This window comes from Primulina tabacum, chromosome 4 (assembly GCF_025594145.1).
Source record: "Primulina tabacum isolate GXHZ01 chromosome 4, ASM2559414v2, whole genome shotgun sequence".
Taxonomy (NCBI): domain Eukaryota; kingdom Viridiplantae; phylum Streptophyta; class Magnoliopsida; order Lamiales; family Gesneriaceae; genus Primulina; species Primulina tabacum.
Window position 1 is genome coordinate 47,684,840 of NC_134553.1, and position 19,374 is coordinate 47,704,213.

Genomic DNA, 19,374 nt, shown 5'->3' on the forward strand with positions numbered 1-19,374 from the left:
GTGACAAAGTTTGGCTTTTGAATGCACACTCTTAGACAGTATATTTTGGCTACAGTTGTAAGATAGACATCTCTTTTTTGGAGTAAATCTCTTGTGAGACGACCTCACAAATTTTTATCTGTAACACGGATCAATCCTATCGATATTCACGATAAAAAATAATATTCTTAGTATAAAGAGTAATAATTTTTCATGAATGACCCAAATAAAAAATCTGTCTCACAAAATACGACCCGTGAGATCGTCTCACCCAAGTTTTTGCCGTCTTTTTTAAACATGAATATGAGCAACTTTCATGCTTTATATCATTTGTGTGTACATACATACACATATATATATATATATACTAATTGTTATAGACAAGTATTAAAACTTTAATATTCAAATATATATTTATTTTTATCAAAATAAATTATTTGAAAAATAAGTTTTGAATGCAAAACTTTTTTAGCATCATATATTCCATATAATATCGTAGTTGGTGTTTATATATAATGGTCTTTCTATTTAATTTCTTGTGAGCAGTAATTGCATAAACATTCTCCTTTTGACAAGATAACACAACTTTGAATACGTACCTAAAATCATATTTCTTAAATATTATTTCAAAGGAAAATAAATTAGAAGCCGCGTTTTAAAACTTTTATTTGAATAGAAATTAAAATTAGTTAGGGATAATTTTTATATATTTCTAGTCAAACAATAACTTATACTAAACAACAGCAGCAATGTTCCCCTAGCTCAAATTCGTACCCTAATCTAGAGACACTATGACTAAATCATACACAACATATACAAATTTATCTGATAGGATAAGAATTTGACCCATCATTATATTGTAATTAATTATGTGTGAGCATATTGTAATTAATTATGTGTGAGCATATATATATATATAATTACAATATTATGATGGGTCAAATTACACACACACACGTCTGTGTACCTAATTAAAATAGAATATGTTTCTTATGAGACGGTCTCACGAATCTTTATCTGTGATACGAATCAACCCTACCGATATTCACAATAAAAAGTAATTCTCTCAGCATAAAAAGTAGTATTTTTTCATGAATGACCCAAATAAGATATTCATCTCATAAAATACGACCCGTGAGATCGTCTCACACAAGTTTTTGCCATTAAAATATATATGAACTCAAAAAAACTACTGGGTCAGATACTTCAAAAACATACGAGCCTAAAAGAAAATATCTACTTGACTCGATTTAAAAAGTGACTCCAGAACATCAAAGAACTTAATACGGGTCTTGAACTTGATACATAAATAGATAGTATAAACTTGTGATCATTTTAGGTGCCTAACCTTACAATATCACATGTATCGTAATTACGAATTTAAGAATATACAACAACGATTCAGTGATACTTGAGAGCACGGAAGTTTGATCCAACTTTCCAAAGAAAATCTAAGCCAGTTGCTGCGGCAAGAGGAAGCCACCTTTTGCAGGTTACGGGGTTGGGATGTTCACTACCGTGCTGAAATTTCGATGGGTTTCCCAGGTGTAGGCTGTAGAACTTTGGCTTCCGGTAGCTCTTTCGACAAGAGCTCCTGCATTGTTATTATATCCGGAACAAAGTTGAGAGGATGATTTTATCTCAAACCAAATGCATTTTAGCACCGGTAACATACAAAGCAGGATCTATGATAGAGGTACAATATGACGAATAATATGAACCCGTAAATTTGTAGGATGCGAATGAAAATTTGAGCACTTTATTCTGAGGCAAACTCGCATCTACCAGGCAAGCGTGCCACAGGATGCCAATACACCATCAGCACGAAAAGTTTGTATTGGCAAACATGCCAGGAGGAGCTTATTGGTTACATTCTGAGAAAATGAATTAATCTATATGCAGTGATTCTTTACAAAATATGTGTTCTCTTTATTCACAGATACGGCTTTCGAGCAAACTCTAGTGAAATCATACCTTGAATGATTCTACGGTCCCTTCAGCTTTAACAAGACTTGAAAGCAGCCCTTTACTATCAAGATCACCGTTTTTCATTGGAACGATAAACCTATACAAGAGAAGAAGAAGCAAATTTCAAATCTTCCATAACCAAGCTCAAATTATTGATTGAAAAACTCAAAAAAGATACATACTGGGCATGCAACAACTTTGCTAGACGAACAGCGTCCTCTTGTCCAGAAACCAAAGTGAAGCTTGGCAAGAGTTGCTTAATAACAGGGGTTATAACTATGTCAGCTCGTTCTTTCTCAACAAAATTCTCATTATAGACACAGTGGGGTTCATAGTACAGAGTCAGCTCGCCTTCAGGAGAGGTGACAAGATAGCTGTGGTATAATATGTAAAGGATAAAATTTGTAAGAATGCATCATTAATATGAAACAGAAGTCGGTCTTGATTGAGTGATACTTCACATATTCTACCCGTTTTCTGGACGCTGCCAAGGAGGACCTAAAACCGGCCCTGCAATAGCTCGGATCTTGACTGAAGAACCACTATTGACTTGTATTTCAGAGGCCTGACCTGGTTCTAAATATGTGACCTAGACATTTGTAAGAAAAAGCCAGTAAGAATCCTGTACTAATTCTACATGAAGCCGGATGGATATACAGCAACTAAAGCTTCGGCTCATGACAATCATGGCCACATAACAACTTTGAACTATTATTAGAAGTAATAAGATTAGATACATTGAACTAGAAAGAAAATGAGCAAAGACTGATAACATAACTTACATTGGTAAATAAGGGATCCAATAGAGCCTTGGCATTCGGAGTCGCAATTACTCTAAGATTCGGTAACTTTTGAGAAAGAGGCTTTAGAGTTTTCATGTGGCAATGGTCATCAAGGCTTTGTGTAATTAGTAAGCAATTGATTTCGGGAAGATCATCAAGCTGCACTGATTTGATCACACATCCATTACATGAGAGCATACACAATATGATAAATTTAGTGGAAGACCTACCTAGAGTTGAGTAAGGACAGTCATTTCTTTCACAAAATACATTGAATAGTTCCATTTATTTAAATTTCCAAGATCAAAACAAAACAAAAAAACTGTGCTCAAAATATTGATTCAATGTCAAATAAATTATACCATGAAATTCTTGAGAAGCTTTTTAGCAGCATCATAAAGCCAAGGAATTCCGAAATCCAAGTTCCCCACCAAGACTGGATCAACCAATATTTTCACCCCTCCAACTTCCCACAACCAACTATTCCCCTACTCCAAAAGAAAATTTTAAAAATATCAAATTTTCGACAACAATTCTCAAAAAACTCAACAGAAAAACAAAGCCCAAATCAAGAAATTACAAAGACACCTCTAAATAAGTGAGCTTGAAAACATCAGATCCAGAATTACTCGTCTCCACCTCTTTTTCTTCTGATACCACAGCAGCAACTTTCTTACTTAACCTGTCAAAAAAACCAAAATATACTTGTGAATAAATACTTCCTCTACGGGCAATGCCCAAAAATGACACAAGCCCATAAAACTAAAGCCATAAATTAAACAAAAACTAAAGCCATAAATTAAACAAAATGCCAAACAGAATCAGCTCCAATGGAATCAACTGATAGGTAGGATAGCGATTTTCAACTGAAATTTACTGGGGGGGGGGGGGGGGGGGGGGGGGGGGGGGGTGGAACCCGCCCACAGCTAGCTATCACCAACATGAAGCATACCCCAACCTGTTAGCTGAGAGCTTGAATACACTAGAATAGATGAAAAATGGAGTTTCCTGAAGAAAGGCGAAATGGGTTTTTAGCACTGGGGTCTTCCGTCTCCTAGTACATGGTTTAATGGAAGAGTGTTGGAAGAAAATGCTCCGAGAAGCCATGATTGATAGTTGGGACTGAAGATACAAGATCAACAATAGTACATTGGTGGTTTCTTGAGGTGGGTGCTATGTGAAGTGTCGATTCAATTTTCTGAAACAGTTTCTTGATTTTCTTAAAATGAGTGGATCGGAAGGTCCCAAATGGCAACATATTCAACCCGAATTATGATAATTACTCTTAACACCATCTTGTTTCGAGTTCAAACCTTGTCTGAACATGTTCATATTAAAAAAAAACTTAGATTACATGAGAAATTTTATAAAAATATGTAATGGATAAATTTGAAATTTATGATTTTATATTTTTAAACAACGAAAATATTTGAAATTAAAAGATTTGAAATTTATCAATACAAACATATTTTTGATTTTTGTGTTAAGATTGTCTTTTTCTTGCTATTTCGATTTATCAAATCATGTCATATAATTTGCATGTTTCAAATGTTACAAATTAAAATACATGAAGATAGGTAATCTGCAAAAGCCACGACAGTTGTTTCCAATTTTTTTTCCAAAATAATTCATCATCAAATGATTTTTTAAAAATAACTCATTTTTTATTTTATATATATTTACCTACAATAAATAGTAATAATAACATTTATCATATTTACTTATTTACCAAAAAATAATTTTTTTTTCTATAATGAAAAGTTAATAAATTAGAAAATATTGGTTCAAAATAAATTAAATAAGAATTAGAAGAAATTAAAATGACCAAAATCTTCAATATTTTACTATGACAGATTCCAAAAACAGCCGTATCTTGAAAACATTGTTTTTTGAAACATAAGAATAAAATAAAACAATATTAGTATATAATATATTAACAATAATTTGCATTGCAATACCTCTAAAACATAATTAAATTATTGAGTTATTCAAATTAAAAACGCAATTGCACTTACGTATCCGAAATAAAATGTCCGAATTGCGACTGAAATAGTAAAATATTTTTAAAATCTTTGTTATACAACAACATACATACACTAATACAAATTTATGCAAATAAAATAAAATAAAATTTGAAACTACGTGAAAATGAGACACAATAGTTAAAAAAAAATGCATGGCTGCTAGTTGAGTAGTAATTTACAGAATATTGATAGTTATTCAATATTTTTTAGATTTAAATTTCAAAATAAGAATAGTATGTTGGGTTAAATAGTCTATTGCTACCACTTTCTATGACACATGGGGAATTGAAGGCTCTACAGGATGACTAAGATCCTTAGATGAGGAGATTTTAAAACGACCAAGTGCTTTTTTTTTTTTTTCCAGTGTAAACAGTGACCCTATCATGAGAAGATTTGGGCTACGTCATTACTAGTGTGGTGGAGAGATCGCGGAGCTTCTTAGTGATCTAATAGTTTCGTCGTTTTTCCATATCAAACGATCAACGAATACATTTGCACACGCTTTAACAAAATTTCTACTTCTTATTCACTTTTTTTTATTGAGTGTCCGTGAAATTTTTGATTTGGCTACTTAAACTTATATTTGATGACATTTGATTAATCAATAAAAATTACTATTTTTTTTATTTTTTTAAAAAAATAGTCGATCCCCATAGAGAAAAATATATAAAATTTGGGATTTAAAATTTAGAAAATTTCAATTCCAATTTAGAATATGAATTTGAATTTGGGCAGGAAAAAAAATTAAAACATTCTGTTTTTATTGATTTGTTTATATCTAAATTTAATTTAATCTTAATTGATATTCAAATACATTACACACTTGTTTCATACTTCAAGTGAAAATCTAAATTACCTAATTACTTGGTTTTTTGAGTGGTATTATTTTCTTTTTTTGTATAAAAAATTTAAATTTCACAAACATTTCAAAATGGACTTGCTTAATAAGATTAAAAACTCCAATCCAATCAAAATTTGCAATTCAATGTCTGATCAATATCTCCAATGTAACAACTGTAATTACTTTCAACCGTTAATCGAGTATCAAGATATTGACACTTTACTGATAATGATAGAGGCGTAATTGGCAATGGCGGATTCTGGCGATTGTCGAAGCTGTGCTATTAGAGGAAGCAACTCCGATGAGCTAATAAATTGCCTACATTGTGGGTAAGCACACATCCTGACAAGTGAAAATAAGGCTATCTTTAGGGGTGACTCATTTATGGCATCCTTTCTTGGGTTCAATGCCACCTTCGAGCAATCGGCCACCACCTTTAGCAATGCCTGAAATGATAATGGTTTTGGTTTAGAAAAATGTAGAGGCATGGATAATATCAGCACTCACAACACAAATGTAAGACTGTTGCAAATGCATGTGATTTTGCGGGCAGAATACTCTTTTGAGATAGCAAATGATATAATAATGAGATCATAATCTCAAAACAAAAGGAAGGGGACATGACGAAATCGATAGACGCTACAGACTTAATCGGATTGAGCTTCCCCATTGGTGAAGAGCAATGAGAAGGAGATGGCGCCTGCTCATTCGCTTCCACCCTTGTGGCATTATAGTTCCCAAGACTTCCACGTGACATAGTTATCAAGGCATTGGATGATACTAATTCTTTCAATCGTTTACCGGCAATTCATACAAAAGCACCATCATTCCCACATGGTTGAAACTACAGGGAAACTGACAGATAAAACTGAATCCACCCTTCTTATTTGTGACAGAGGATGGCCAATATATCTGTGAAGCATCGTTTGAGGCATATTTTTCAGACAAACTGATGGCAACCCAGAAGGACCAGATTGCAGTGGCCTCAATGGAAAAAAAGATCTGACTAACGCCAAATGACTCATACGAGCCTGGAAGAATTTGATTTACCTGCATGCCTCCTTTGGAAACCATGTCTTCACAAAGCATGTTGGAGTTCCGAACAAGATTACTGAGAGCACCTGCAGCATTTGCCTTCGTTTTATCCTCCTCATCTGAGAGTAGTACATTTTTCAGCTGCGGGATGACTCTTCTAAGTTCTTCATACAAAGAATCGTTGTGATATGCAGCATTTCCAACCTGGAGTTCAAGACATATGCTCATTAATTAGTCTAAAACAATATCACTTCGCCACAAGACAAAATAGAGATAATGTAGTCGCGACATTGTTGAGGAATAGACTGTTGGAATACTTACTGCAAAACAAGCAAACTTCCTTGTTCTTTTATCAGGATCAGAGCATCGATCAATAAGGACACCAATTATATGATGTTTTGCCTTCAAATAATACGACAGCTAGTAAGTTACTATAGCAATTGTGACCAGACTTCTAAAAATCTAACGTCTTGATTAATGAATGGGTAGTAGATTATCAAGATCAAAGAGCAATAAATAAGAAAGCGCAAGTGTCTCTTTGGGTTTTCATGAGTTCTATACCAGTAAACCATAGAAGTAGGAGCTGTGGCGACACATATTGCCAATAGCACTGCAAGCCTTGGAGCGAATATTTGGATCTTCATGCGTGAGAAAGTTCTTCAGAGCCTCCAAGATATCCGCTGCCTTGATATTTTCATAAAATAACTGCATGAATAATTGTGATTAGAAATTTCCGATGTGCCTGCCTCACTAACACGATAATGAAAGTATCTGCGTATAGAAAATTAGGTAGAAACTACTATGATGCTTTTTTTCCCAGCTGATTGTTAAGGTGGTGAGTCTTCATAGATGAAGATTATAGTTTATAACTAGGCTATATAAGTAGAATAAAAAACCAATCAGAAAGACAAATCATTTTGTTGCCATTTCAAGTACAAAAGAGAACTAAGAGGCATTAAGTTCGGCTTAAAGTCTCTAAAAGATCAGAATAATAAAAATTTATTTTTTCTTCAGAACTCAGAACCTTGTGTCGATGAGAGAAACAAAATCCAATCAACAATGCAATACAGCTGACCAGCAAGTGTTTTTTTTTTTTCTGGTCAGTAAGTTTTCCTATCTAGGAAGTATGTGTAGCAAACCTTCCTGAACTGACACAATAAATAAGGCTACAAATATTGGATATCAACATTACACCGCCATAAGCACCACAAGAAAAGTAGGAATTATGAATATTTAGCAATGCATATTTTTCTCATTTTACTGTGTAGCTAATTATCTGTATGATATCTATAGATAAGATATAGACAAAGTGACCAGTAAAATGCGAGGTAAAATTATGTCATTCGAGTCTAGTTTTTTATGACACTTAAGAACTTCACATGATTCATTATGTGCCAAGATGTAATTTTATATAAATTACCCTAGTAGAAGTACATCCTAGAAGTACCTTATCCATTCGAGCTAAATCAGAAACAATCATAAGAAAATCCACGGTGGCTTCTCTAGGGCAGGGGCCACTAAGCAACCTTCTTATTCTGGTTGGATCCAAGAAGCCTTTGCTTACTAGTTGAACAGCAAGGGGGTGTTGGTTCGATAGTTTGGAAACAAAAGCAACTGGCCTGGAAACATCTTTAATTTCCATATGGTCCAAGCAACGGACAATTATGGCTGGCACTTCAACCTAGAATACAAAAGCAACTGCATCATCTCAACTACAAAACCACAATTTTTCACTTCAAAAGAGTTCATGAATCATTGAGTTCAATATTTCAAGTCAAGGACAGATTAATGTCTCGTCAATCTGTTCATGCTTGCAAGGAAAAAAACAAAGAATGAAATGTTCCTGCATTATCAAGGAAACTTGTAAAATGTCGACATAGAAGTTAATGTTTTTTTCACCTAACTGGCGTCACAGAACTTTTTTCACAATATAATGTGTAATTTACATTCAGAAAAAAAAAATGAAACCATTGCCGTCTCCATGTTTTATGGCCACACATCTTAAAAATTCTCCAAGCATAGGTCACTTTCCCAAAAATACAGCAGCGCCACATTTAGGTTCCTAAAATTTCCCCTCGTCAAATTAGCATACAACAATATAAAAAGGTACAGAAACTCACATCAAGTGTCTGATAGAAAGTATAGGGTAGTAGGGTACAATTTGGAATGTAAACTAAACCGAACTGTACTTATACTTAGCACCAATGGGATGCTCAACAAACAATATAAATTAGGGGAACTCAGAAAGAGGCATAGACTGACCTCCAAAAGAATCTTGATATAGTTGTTCATGTTCGTCTGTATCGCTTTCATCATGTCTTTGTCTTCAGCACAAACCTTCCCACCAGGAGAGCCCATATTGAGAAGGAAACCACCATTCACTGAAGCAGTAGCGGATGGCAAACCAGGTGAATTTTGTATAACAACAAATGGAAATGCTAAGAGGTCAATTACTGCATTTATTGTATCTCTAACACCATATTTTCCTCCACCAGGTCCAATCCATGATCGAATAAGCTTAAGATGTGTGTCAGATAATAAATCTGTGATGCACTTGACATGCTCTGTCCTTAGCAAAATATGGCGAAATGTCGAAACTCCGCCTGAAAGGCATTGACATATTGAAGCAATTGTCCTAACCACCCCAGTAGGCGACAATCCTATTTGATCTTGTGAGCAGACAGATCCTTGTTGAGAAGCATTTGAAACATTGTTAGCCAATAAATCAATAAGAAGCTGTGGAGCACCGCTTGCACACAACTGTTGCACAGCCAAGGGTCCTCCCCAACTCAGTCTGGAGTCCAACAATCCAACACAGCCATCCCTGATACCATGCCAGAATGTGAGCATCCCCTTTGGCATGTTGAGGTTTATAACATTTTCATCAGTTGCTGGACCTCTGAGATACTCACACAAAGTCGGTGTTCGAGGAATTAAAGGAAGAGCTATTTCAGAGATGGCATTTTCAACCGAAGCTCCCATTTCAAGAGACAGAATGGATGCGAGAGCCAACATAGCAGATGCACAAGCAGGTTGCAGCGGAAACTGTGTCCTTTCGTCCGAGGAATAATGGTGTGCCAGAGTAGAAAGCCGAGTTGATTGCTTTTTCGAGGATGTAGTCAGCATAAACAGTGCAGAGTTTCTTCCAGATGATTTCAGACCTTGAGCAATGGTGGCAAGCACAAGACTTGAATGCATAACTAAGACACGGGTATTCATTGCTTTGAGTTTTGTACTATCTGCGTCTCCTCCATTGATCTCTTTGTCAGTAACATCACAAAATGATAGGATGGAGAAGAGCTCCGAAACTATTGTGCCATCTCCTCCACCACTAACAACTGTCATCACAGGTAGTTTACCTGGCAAACCACAGAGAACATTTACTACCACTTCACTGCGTGTGCAAACTCTCAAGACAAGCTGCATAAAGCACATGAGTCATGTAGTTTAAAGATAAATAAAAAAAAAGTGCATTAAATAATCAGGAGAAAAATTAAAGAGCATGTCACGTAATTGGAACATGTGTATGATGATGTCGTCATTCACACGTACAGGAAGCATAGAGAGTAGGGAAAAATAAAAGTTTAATTTTGCAGATTACTTGATGCTTATAAGATCTAGGAATTAGTTTTAGCTGCGTTTGGTCATGAAAAATTTCTAACTGCATTTGGTCATGAAAAATTCTAGCTGTGTTTAGTTGATCAAAGAACTTGGCATAGAAATAAACTTCGTTATCCAAGATAAGATAATTATTTGAAGCTCTTGCATCCAAGAAACACAGGAACATGGAAGAAATCAAAATCAGCAAGAGAATAAAAATACCTGCAACACGGCACAGAGACCAATCTCATTGCGTTGGCGAAGACAAAAGAAAACAGCAACCTGTATGGCTTTAGACTTGAGAAATGCTTTGGTAATGACATCGGTGACTTCTCCTGATTCAGATCCATGCAAGAAACCCTCATCACGGCCCTTAAGGTCAAATCGGAGTAGAGAATGGCTTCGCAAAGAATTTAGTGGAAATAACGGTCTCTCTCTCATGGATAGAAGTTCAAATGCATCGATGAGCGACCAAATTCCCCTGCAGGCCTCACAAGCAGCTTTTAACAAAGTCGTAGAGCCTGATATGAGAATTGAGCCTGATGATTCCAGGCATAAACACAAATAATCCACCACATCCGAAGATTTAGCATGGACCAAAATTTGTTGAAGAGTTTTATTCACCACTGAAGGAGCGGAAGCTGCCTCAGGGGTTGAAGTGGCAGCAGATGCTCTGAGAGACTGTGATACTTGAGATAACATGATGGCAACACAGGAAGTGCTCTCATAAAAAACTCTTCCTGATGCTTCATCACTGCAACTTATCACCTGCAGAATTTAAAACTTCTGAGTGTATCAAGCAAACAAATGTAATTTTTCTTGAAGGACAAAGGTAATAGCAAAGAAATGAATCTAACCTGTGCATACAATCCAACCATGGTAACCCAATTTTTGAAATAAGGATCTCCGGTACCACCTCCACAATTATCTATCATTCTTTTTATGGCTGAGAGGCTCTGTCACATAACAAAGCAGATTAACACTCGTAATGACTACCACTAGCTTGAACAAGTGACTAGAACTTCCTAAAGGAAAAAAAATCAAGTAAAATTTTAAGTTTATATGGAACTAAGTGCTCTAGTTTAAATAGTTACAATTCTATTTCTACTATTGAAAGAGGGGATTTCCAGTCCTCAGACACAGAACTTTACAAGAAGAGACTGGTTACCAATTCGATATTCTCCAACTCACAAGTAAATCCCAAATGTTATCCATACAAACTGCTATAAAATATTAAACATGCAAATGATTCACACTCACAGACATTCATGATAATTAAAAGTGACATCTACATACCTTTGCAATCAAGTCATTTCCATTTGTTGGTTTAAATTGAACTATGGCAGAAGCAAAACCAAGAAGTCCACCAACAATTTCATCCAAAATACCCCTTGAATTTAATGCTTCAGAAGCAATTAAATTTGAAAGAATTCTCAGTGATTGGTTCAAAATAACTTCGTCCAGACTCCTGTTATAATAAATGACAGGAAACATAACATTCTTTTGAGACACAGTTAAAATTTATCCAATAAAAACTGAATGAGTCATTTTATGTAAAGCAGCCCTTCAAAATATTATTTATATGATCTTCAAGAAGCTGCATACAAGTACAAACAAATTAAAAGTGATTTTAAGGCAAAAATAAACTTCATTGTAGTCCTGCTGATACAGGGTCTAAACAAGACAACAAGTTATACAGACATCCAACAGCAGCAAAATATACTTTTCTGTTTGATTCCATGTCTTCACAAAAGTTTCTCAAACTTTAACATCCTCCTCACATATACCCTCTCATACAGCATCAATGCACAATTAAGAAATTGATATTTAACATCATAGCATGCTTGCGTACAAAGAAACCTACATTGAACGACAAGGCACTTATTTAACTTTAGTTTCAAAATCATTTTAACAATGCAAACAGGCACTGAAGTCTAGTTCAAAACACAATAAGATAAATTTACACACACAGATACATAAAGCAAAATAAACAGCAACCAAAAAGCATAATCTAGACTCGCGTGATTGTAAAGAAGACTGATTTACATGCAAGAGTTTTGTGATCCACTGCACACTTTTTTAAGTGGTAGCATAATAGCAGCCAATGCTTCATTGTCTTGAACTATTAAATTTGCACCCTTGACTGTTCGAGAATTATTCTCCAGTCGATCCAACACTTGGCACCCTGAGCACAAAAGGAGGCCATACAGCCACGCAAAATACAATATTATTCAAATTAAATTAAGTTAAATCATGATACACAGAAAACATTATCCATCTTGTACAACCAATACAGTGTAACCTTTCAAGAGAAATAACAATTACAAGATGCTAATGAAGCATCATTTATATGGTGATTGGCGTGATGCTAAAAGCAGCAAGACCTATAAGAACTGAAAGCAGGTACCAAAAGACATTTAGGGTAGCAGAGAGCTACAGTAGAAGGGGGAAGGATTATGGAACTATCTATGGAAGAATATGAAAGTTATTTTATCCCTATAGGAAGTGATGAGCATAGGAAAGAACAGTGTGCAGATATATTATGCAAGAACCTAGAAAAACACATTAAACATATACAAGAGAAATCAACTCTCAGTTTATCAAACAGAATGCTAACAAATCTAACATTGTCCATAACATCTTAAAAAAGCACAAACCCAAGCTCTTGGGAAAGTGGTACAATTAAAACGTAGCATAATGTCAGTACTAACCCCATGGCTTGTACAAAGACAGACTGGTCTCTTTCAACAATCACCCAAAAAAAATTGCATTCTTGACAGCCAGAAGATGGAGTTATATTTTTAATATTTACACACCAAATAGCAAAGAAGAGTTTTTGACCTATTACCGAATGGGTATAAGATAATCCTGTTTCCTAAAAACTCATCAAGATATAGATAAGCTCATTCTTGAAAATATAATACTTTTGCTAGGTACCATCAGGGTAAAGAGTAAAAAGAAAACATTGAAGCTCCCCTACATTAATAAATCAGATATATGATAGAACATTAAGGAAAAAAATTTGAAATTTTGGAAAATGCACATGTTGCAAAAATACAACCTGAAACTCTTGGGTACAGCATAATCATGTGTAAAAACAAAGCGAAAGAGTGTGCACCATTTATCAAAAGCAACTTACCTGATTGTGCAGCACCATCCTTACATGGAAAAGTTGAAAACTCCTCCCTTGGCATGTCATCAACTGTTGAGTTAGTGCTTCTCGATTGAAGATTAGTAGGAGAGCATTGGACAATCTCACTTTCACGACTAGGAGAATAATTTTTACCTATAGTAAATACCACCAGAGTTTAACTTCAAGACATAACTTTGGAGAATTATAGCAGCACTAACTCTCTGGATTAGAAAATATTCACTGAATAACTTTAAAAGACAATAAAGAGCATACTCTCTGGTACAACAAATTCACTTGGCTTTTGAACACTCCTTTCGTGCCTCAAAGCTGCATTGAAACCTCGTGGAGATGCTGTGGTCACGGTACTTAACTCCTGGTTATAATAGATAACACAAATTTGTATGATTATTTTATTTAAAAAAACGAGCCTCTTTTAAAAAAAATATGAGAAGAGCATCAAGAAAATGACAACGGACAGGAAAAAACTGAAAACTCTTACTTCATCCACTTGAGTTTCTTTAACAAATGGATGTTCAAGAAGAGCAGGCCATGTCAGTCTGTTTTGTGGAACCTGTTATGAAGGAAGAAAGTAATATTCAAGAGTCATCATGAAAAATAGAATGTCCTTGCACATTTTTTTTTCTCTCAAACTGTACCTTATTAAGTAAACCCTTCAAAAAGCTTTTGAAGTTTGAACTCATGTTGTCTGGATATTTAACAGGATCCTGCAACAAATTCAAAAAAATAATCAATATATGACACGGTGAAAAATAAAACAGAAAAAATGTAATTACCTTAATGATATGCCGGATAAGAGCATACACAGAATTCGTATAGAATGGAGGTTGGCCAACAAATAGTTCATACCTGTGTAGCATAAGGATTTCTAGATAAGCCAAGAGGACGACTATAAACTAGCAAGCAAAATGAAGAATATTTCATATAAAATTGAATACAGCAGGGGCAGGCATCTCTTGAGACATTTTTTATCATTAGCCGTCATCTTTCCATGAGCTTAGCTAATTGATGGACACTTTTTGTGAAAAAAGAAATTGAAACTATGCAAGAGGAACATCACACGAATAAGAAATTATTCGTTTTAGTGCAGTTTAACCTGGCTCATTTCTGGAAGAAACATCATTGAAACTATACAAAAGGAACATCACAAGAGTTGCTGGAAGAAGCATCGTGTTTCTAGCAATACTGGCACACAAGGGTAGACAAATTTTTGTTACAAGAGTCGGTCATTTACAATAACTTTCTCCTTAATAGTGCTTTTAGAGTCAGTCATTTGCATTGAATTCCTCCTTCATACAGCTCTGTCATTTGCTTTGATTATTCCATCTGATGCTAGATAAAGACAGAAGTGGTGGCCGAGTTTGTTTTAGTTCAAGGAGATCTCTTAGAAATCATTCAGAAGCTGACTAAATGTTGCTAGAATGCTTGTCAATATGCAAACTAAATAACTGAAAAAAATTTCTTTTAAATTCAAAAAGGAGAAATCGATAACAAGTCATTGTTTCTTCTTGATGCACAAAAAAGCTAAGAAGGAAGCCTGCATACAAAATAACACCAAGGGACCACAGATCGGCAGTGTGGTTATATGGCTGTTCTCGTACTAATTCTGGGGCCATGTACAAAGGAGTTCCTGATTTTAAAATATGTAGAAACAGAAGTCAGAGATGTGGCTGTCAATAAAGGCAAAGAAACAATATAGGCATCGCTATTGATTCATCCTTACCTTTAATAGACCGCAAGACAACTGTGTTTGCAGACATTGCACGTGCAAAACCAAAATCACACAGCTAATAGACAATATGACAAAACAAAGGAAGAAGAAATCAGGCATGCCGCTGATATAATCATTAAGCAATAGAACAAAACAGTGCCCATTTATAATGATCAATAACATATGAATGTCAACCCTAGGTCAATGCAATACTGTAAAGAATCATAAAGTACAACATGAAAATATGCCTCATAACATCTCAACTTTAAAACAGCAAAGGAACATTTATGAATAACAAATGTGAACAGAAAATAAAGACAAGGGAAACATTTCAATACAAACCTTTACAATGGATTCAGCACCTATGAGTATGTTTTGTGGCTTCATATCACGGTGAATAATACGATTTGAGTGGAGATAATGCAATGCTCTCACCTAAAAATAGACCAGTAAAACAAAAAACCAAAAGGTGAATTTTGTATCCAAGAGTGACCCAAGCATGTGGACATCATTTCAATATCAATAAAAGAAAGAACAGAATCATCATATTCCCTACAGGTTTTAAATCTTATCACCAACAGTCGTACAGAATGAGATCAGATGCATAAAGTCATAGCTTAAAGAAACTTAGTACCAGCTGTTTCGCAATTGCTTGAACTTGTTCTTCAGGAAGGCACTTGTCATCCTCCAGAATTTCAAAAAGCTCGCCCTGCAATAAAATACATTAATCACATAACTTTCATTTTCCCTGACAGAGTGTGCAGGATGTGCACATCAAATAGCTCAGATAACCACTAAGCCTTGTAGCAAAGTACTTGATCGAGTGGAGATAATTTGAAAGAGAAGTAGCAATTACTTGTGCGAATTCCGTGACAACACAAAACTCTTGTGGGCTCTCGAATGAGTCCAGCATTGCTATGATATTTTCATGCTTCAACTTTCTAAGAATCTGAAGAGCTCCGAACCAGCTAAAGTTAGCAAATGGCCACATACAAAACATGACCAAATTTAAAGTATTACGTAAATACGACAATGCAAACCTATGCTTAGTATGCTAATAGAACGCAATCAACAACAGAAGAATAAGAACAACCAACATGATAAATACCTCAATTTCCTGTCTTAAATTCAAAATGTCCTTCTCTGTTTTCCCATGTTTGGGGATAAATTTCATAGCAACCGTCTGTCAAATTATTGGCACAAACCAGACCAAGTAACGATAAATAAATTCATACCAGTGTAATAATTATATAAATATAAAACAAACAAATAGATAATACCTGGCCAGTGAACTTTCGTCTTCCTTTGTAAACTTTACCAAAGGAGCCCTCTCCCGCAAGCTCTATTACATGATAATTCTCGACACCCATTTTCGTTTATTCCACCAACATATACTGCAATTCAAAAACTATCACGCATCAGGAAGTAAGACCAAGAGCCTTAACCCGGATTACAGCAACGAGTGAGAAATTTCCATCAATTTAAGACAAAATCACTTCAATTTCAAACATATCAGCTAAACTATCCATCAACATACATCTTCATGCATAGCGATTGGAAGCATAAAATTCGAGGAAATTAAACAAACAAAAATCACAAAAGAAATTTGTTTTCACCTGGAAAAAGTGACTGTGAATTCTGAAGCAAATTGTTGAATCGAGTCTGAACTTCAAGTGCGATAGAGTGGAATGGGAAGTCTTTAGATTCGAAAAATTGGAGGGGTCTGATATATGTCCGTTTAACTCATTTTTTCTATTTCAATTCAAAATTTTCAAATGAAGGCAAACCCCGCTGCGTCACCTTGTACGACACCGCTTCGCTCTCTTGCTTAAATATTTTTTTCAAGACTCGAAAATAATTTATTTTGTTGCTGTGATAAAATCATAAATGATAAAATATATTGGTAATTAAAGTAGTATAATGATAAATAAATAATAATTACTTTTTAATAAGGTGTTTGGTTAACTTGTTTTGGTTAGACAAAATTACAATTATAACTCTAATTACTACAGTTTTTAAAATTAAATTTTTTTATTTAGTAATTTTCAATAAGATTTTATCCATCTCTTTCTCTTCGCACAACTTCTTTTATCATTATTCTTTTACGTGGTTACGTTAATTTGGTCTTTGAAAAACGATTTTTGTAATTTACGTTATGTTACAATAATTGTCCATGCTATGTGAAACAATTAAAACGTAGTATTTTAGTTGTTGTACGGTTTAAAAGATCGGAGTTACATTGTTATTGTCTACTGTAATTTTTGATAAAGAGACAAACGTTCGGTTATTATGACAAGTTACATTTTTTAACTTTACCGTAATAAGGTGTTCATTTGGAAAAAAAAAATTTAATTCTAATATGAATACATAAACAAATAAAATAAATATGTATCTGAATCATCGTTATTACTAAAATAAATCACCTTAAATGATATAATTAAACTTCACATTTTTCATTTAAAAGTAGTAATTGAGTACTCTACGTTCACAAGGCAGAAATTTTAGATAGTTGGTTTAAGGGTATGTTTGGTACGATAGACAGATTCTATATAATTATCTAATCAAATTTATTAAAGATTGATTTTTTTATTCTATGAATTTATTAAAAAATGTGGAAATAAAAACACTTAGGCTACGTTTGTTGAAGGATAAAATATTGAAATGATTAAGAGAGAAATGATAAAAAGAATTATTGAAGTAGATAATGATAAAATAATATTATGTTTGGTATGATTGTTAAGAATGAGATAAATAATAATCTTTTGATGAATTGACAAAATTGTCCTTACAGTTTTGTGGCGGCGGCGGCGACGACGGCGGTCCGGCTATAGGCCGGCGGTTGATCGACAGGAGGAGGGGTGGTCGGCGACGGGCGGTGGTCAGTGTCAACGGTCGGCGGTGGTCGGCCGGCGGTCGGTGGAGGAATTGGTTGTGAGTTTGGATTTAGGAGAATGGTAAAATTGGAAAAATATGATGGATTAAGAGTGTAGGGATTGACTTGGTTAAATAAAAAACGTACCAAACATGTGATTACGTGGATTAAAAAAATGAACCCATCTAATCACTCATACCTAACGCACCCTTAAAGTAGTAATTTTAGCCATTTACTAGCTTTCTAGTTATGATTAGTAAATTTTGAAGCACGATTGCTGTCATAATAATCATTGTTTTTCTTTTAAAAAAAAAAAAACAAAAAACAAAGTTATCCTGAACTTTACATGGTTTTAAGGGAAAATTAATTAAGACATAAAATACCTTTAATAATAATAATAATAATACACACTATATATGTATATAGACACTTTCATAAAACAAACTTTTTTTTTTGGAGCAAACTTTTGGACTTCACAAGTTTCATTTTTTTTTTTTGGGAAAGCCTCCATTTTCATTTATTTAGTTATCGTAATTCGTAAGCCGAGACATGATCATTGTTTTAAATTTCAAAAATCTAGAAATTTCTGATTTAGTCAAAGGAAATTCAACTTTAGTTTTTCACTAATTTTAGTGAAAAAGGTACAAATGAAAAGTATCTTGGTTTTTATTATTATTAAATAGATTATTATCTTTTTGGCTTCAAAAAATTTACACAAAAATTTATTGAGATGATCTTATGAGTCAATTTTGTGAGATATATATTATATTTGGGTCACATATGAAAAATTATTATTTTTTATTATAAATATGGACAGAATTGACTCATCTCATGAATAAAGATTCATTCTCAAAAATTTATGATTTATAATGTCATACATAGTTCGACAGATCATGATAGCATAAAGTTAGTATCAATTTTGAGATTTTGATAAAATTAAGTGGAAATCAACACTTAAAATATACATTATAAAACTGATTTTATTACCGAAGAATCGCGCTTTTTTACTAAGGCAAAAACTTGTGTGAGACGGTTTCACATGTCGTATTTTGTGAGACGGATCTCTATTTGGTTCATCCATGAAAAAATATTACTTTTTCTGTTAAAAGTATTATTTTTTATTGTGTATATCGGTAGAGTTGACCCGTCTCACAAATAAAGATTCGTGAGATCGTCTCACAAGAGACCTACTATTTTACTAATACAATGAACAAATGCGGAGCATCAGCTCTCAGTGCTTTTACTTTCAAGTTTCATCATCCAGCCACCATATTATCTCTTTAAATGATATCAGAAAGAAAATTGTAAAGCTAGCTTTTTTATTATGCAACATGCCAATAAACTCACTAGGGAAAAAAGGCAAGAAGTAACCAATAGAAATATACAAACCAATCACCTTTAACGTAACATT

At 34.1% G+C, this 19,374-nt stretch overlaps 2 protein-coding genes across 4 annotated transcripts; both read right to left on the reverse strand.

Annotated features, from left to right (window-relative positions):
* Positions 1-1,250: 1,250 nt before the first annotated feature.
* Positions 1,251-4,010, reverse strand: LOC142543565 (uncharacterized). Of its 2 annotated transcripts, none has more exons than XM_075650911.1 (8): positions 3,682-4,010; positions 3,318-3,411; positions 3,092-3,217; positions 2,730-2,888; positions 2,418-2,536; positions 2,130-2,321; positions 1,954-2,044; positions 1,251-1,573 (listed from the first exon to the last, which is right to left on the reverse strand). In XM_075650911.1, exons 1-8 carry the CDS (start codon positions 3,834-3,836, stop codon positions 1,493-1,495), a joined length of 1,017 nt encoding a protein of 338 aa, XP_075507026.1. In that variant the 5' UTR covers positions 3,837-4,010; the 3' UTR covers positions 1,251-1,492. The 2 variants fall into 2 exon arrangements, with proteins under 2 accessions (XP_075507026.1, XP_075507027.1); XM_075650912.1 differs by having other exon boundaries at positions 3,688-4,009.
* Positions 4,011-5,705: 1,695 nt separating this feature from the next.
* LOC142543566 (serine/threonine-protein kinase TIO-like) lies at positions 5,706-16,871 on the reverse strand. Of its 2 annotated transcripts, none has more exons than XM_075650913.1 (23): positions 16,708-16,871; positions 16,372-16,485; positions 16,200-16,274; positions 15,948-16,040; positions 15,726-15,800; positions 15,434-15,526; positions 15,104-15,167; positions 14,926-15,010; positions 14,157-14,229; positions 14,019-14,087; positions 13,862-13,933; positions 13,636-13,735; positions 13,369-13,515; positions 12,276-12,414; positions 11,526-11,697; positions 11,087-11,185; positions 10,452-10,997; positions 8,892-10,049; positions 8,077-8,310; positions 7,191-7,334; positions 6,951-7,031; positions 6,645-6,833; positions 5,706-6,040 (listed from the first exon to the last, which is right to left on the reverse strand). In XM_075650913.1, exons 2-23 carry the CDS (start codon positions 16,459-16,461, stop codon positions 5,798-5,800), a joined length of 4,041 nt encoding a protein of 1,346 aa, XP_075507028.1. In that variant the 5' UTR covers positions 16,462-16,485; positions 16,708-16,871; the 3' UTR covers positions 5,706-5,797. The 2 variants fall into 2 exon arrangements, with proteins under 2 accessions (XP_075507028.1, XP_075507029.1); XM_075650914.1 differs by having other exon boundaries at positions 16,372-16,499.
* Positions 16,872-19,374: the final 2,503 nt, after the last annotated feature.

Coding starts and splice junctions, on each gene's coding strand:
- LOC142543565 (XM_075650911.1), bottom strand. CDS start 3,836: ATGGCTTCTCGGAGCATTTTCTTCCAACACTCTTCCATTAAACCATGT. Junction 3,218..3,317: donor TCAAGCTCACTTATTTAGAG/GTGTCTTTGTAA, acceptor CTTTTGGAGTAG/GGGAATAGTTGGTTGTGGGA. Junction 1,574..1,953: donor GGACCGTAGAATCATTCAAG/GTATGATTTCAC, acceptor ATAACAATGCAG/GAGCTCTTGTCGAAAGAGCT.
- LOC142543566 (XM_075650913.1), bottom strand. CDS start 16,461: ATGGGTGTCGAGAATTATCATGTAATAGAGCTTGCGGGAGAGGGCTCC. Junction 15,168..15,433: donor GTGCTGAATCCATTGTAAAG/GTTTGTATTGAA, acceptor ATTGTCTATTAG/CTGTGTGATTTTGGTTTTGC. Junction 10,998..11,086: donor TGGTTGGATTGTATGCACAG/GTTAGATTCATT, acceptor TAAATTCTGCAG/GTGATAAGTTGCAGTGATGA.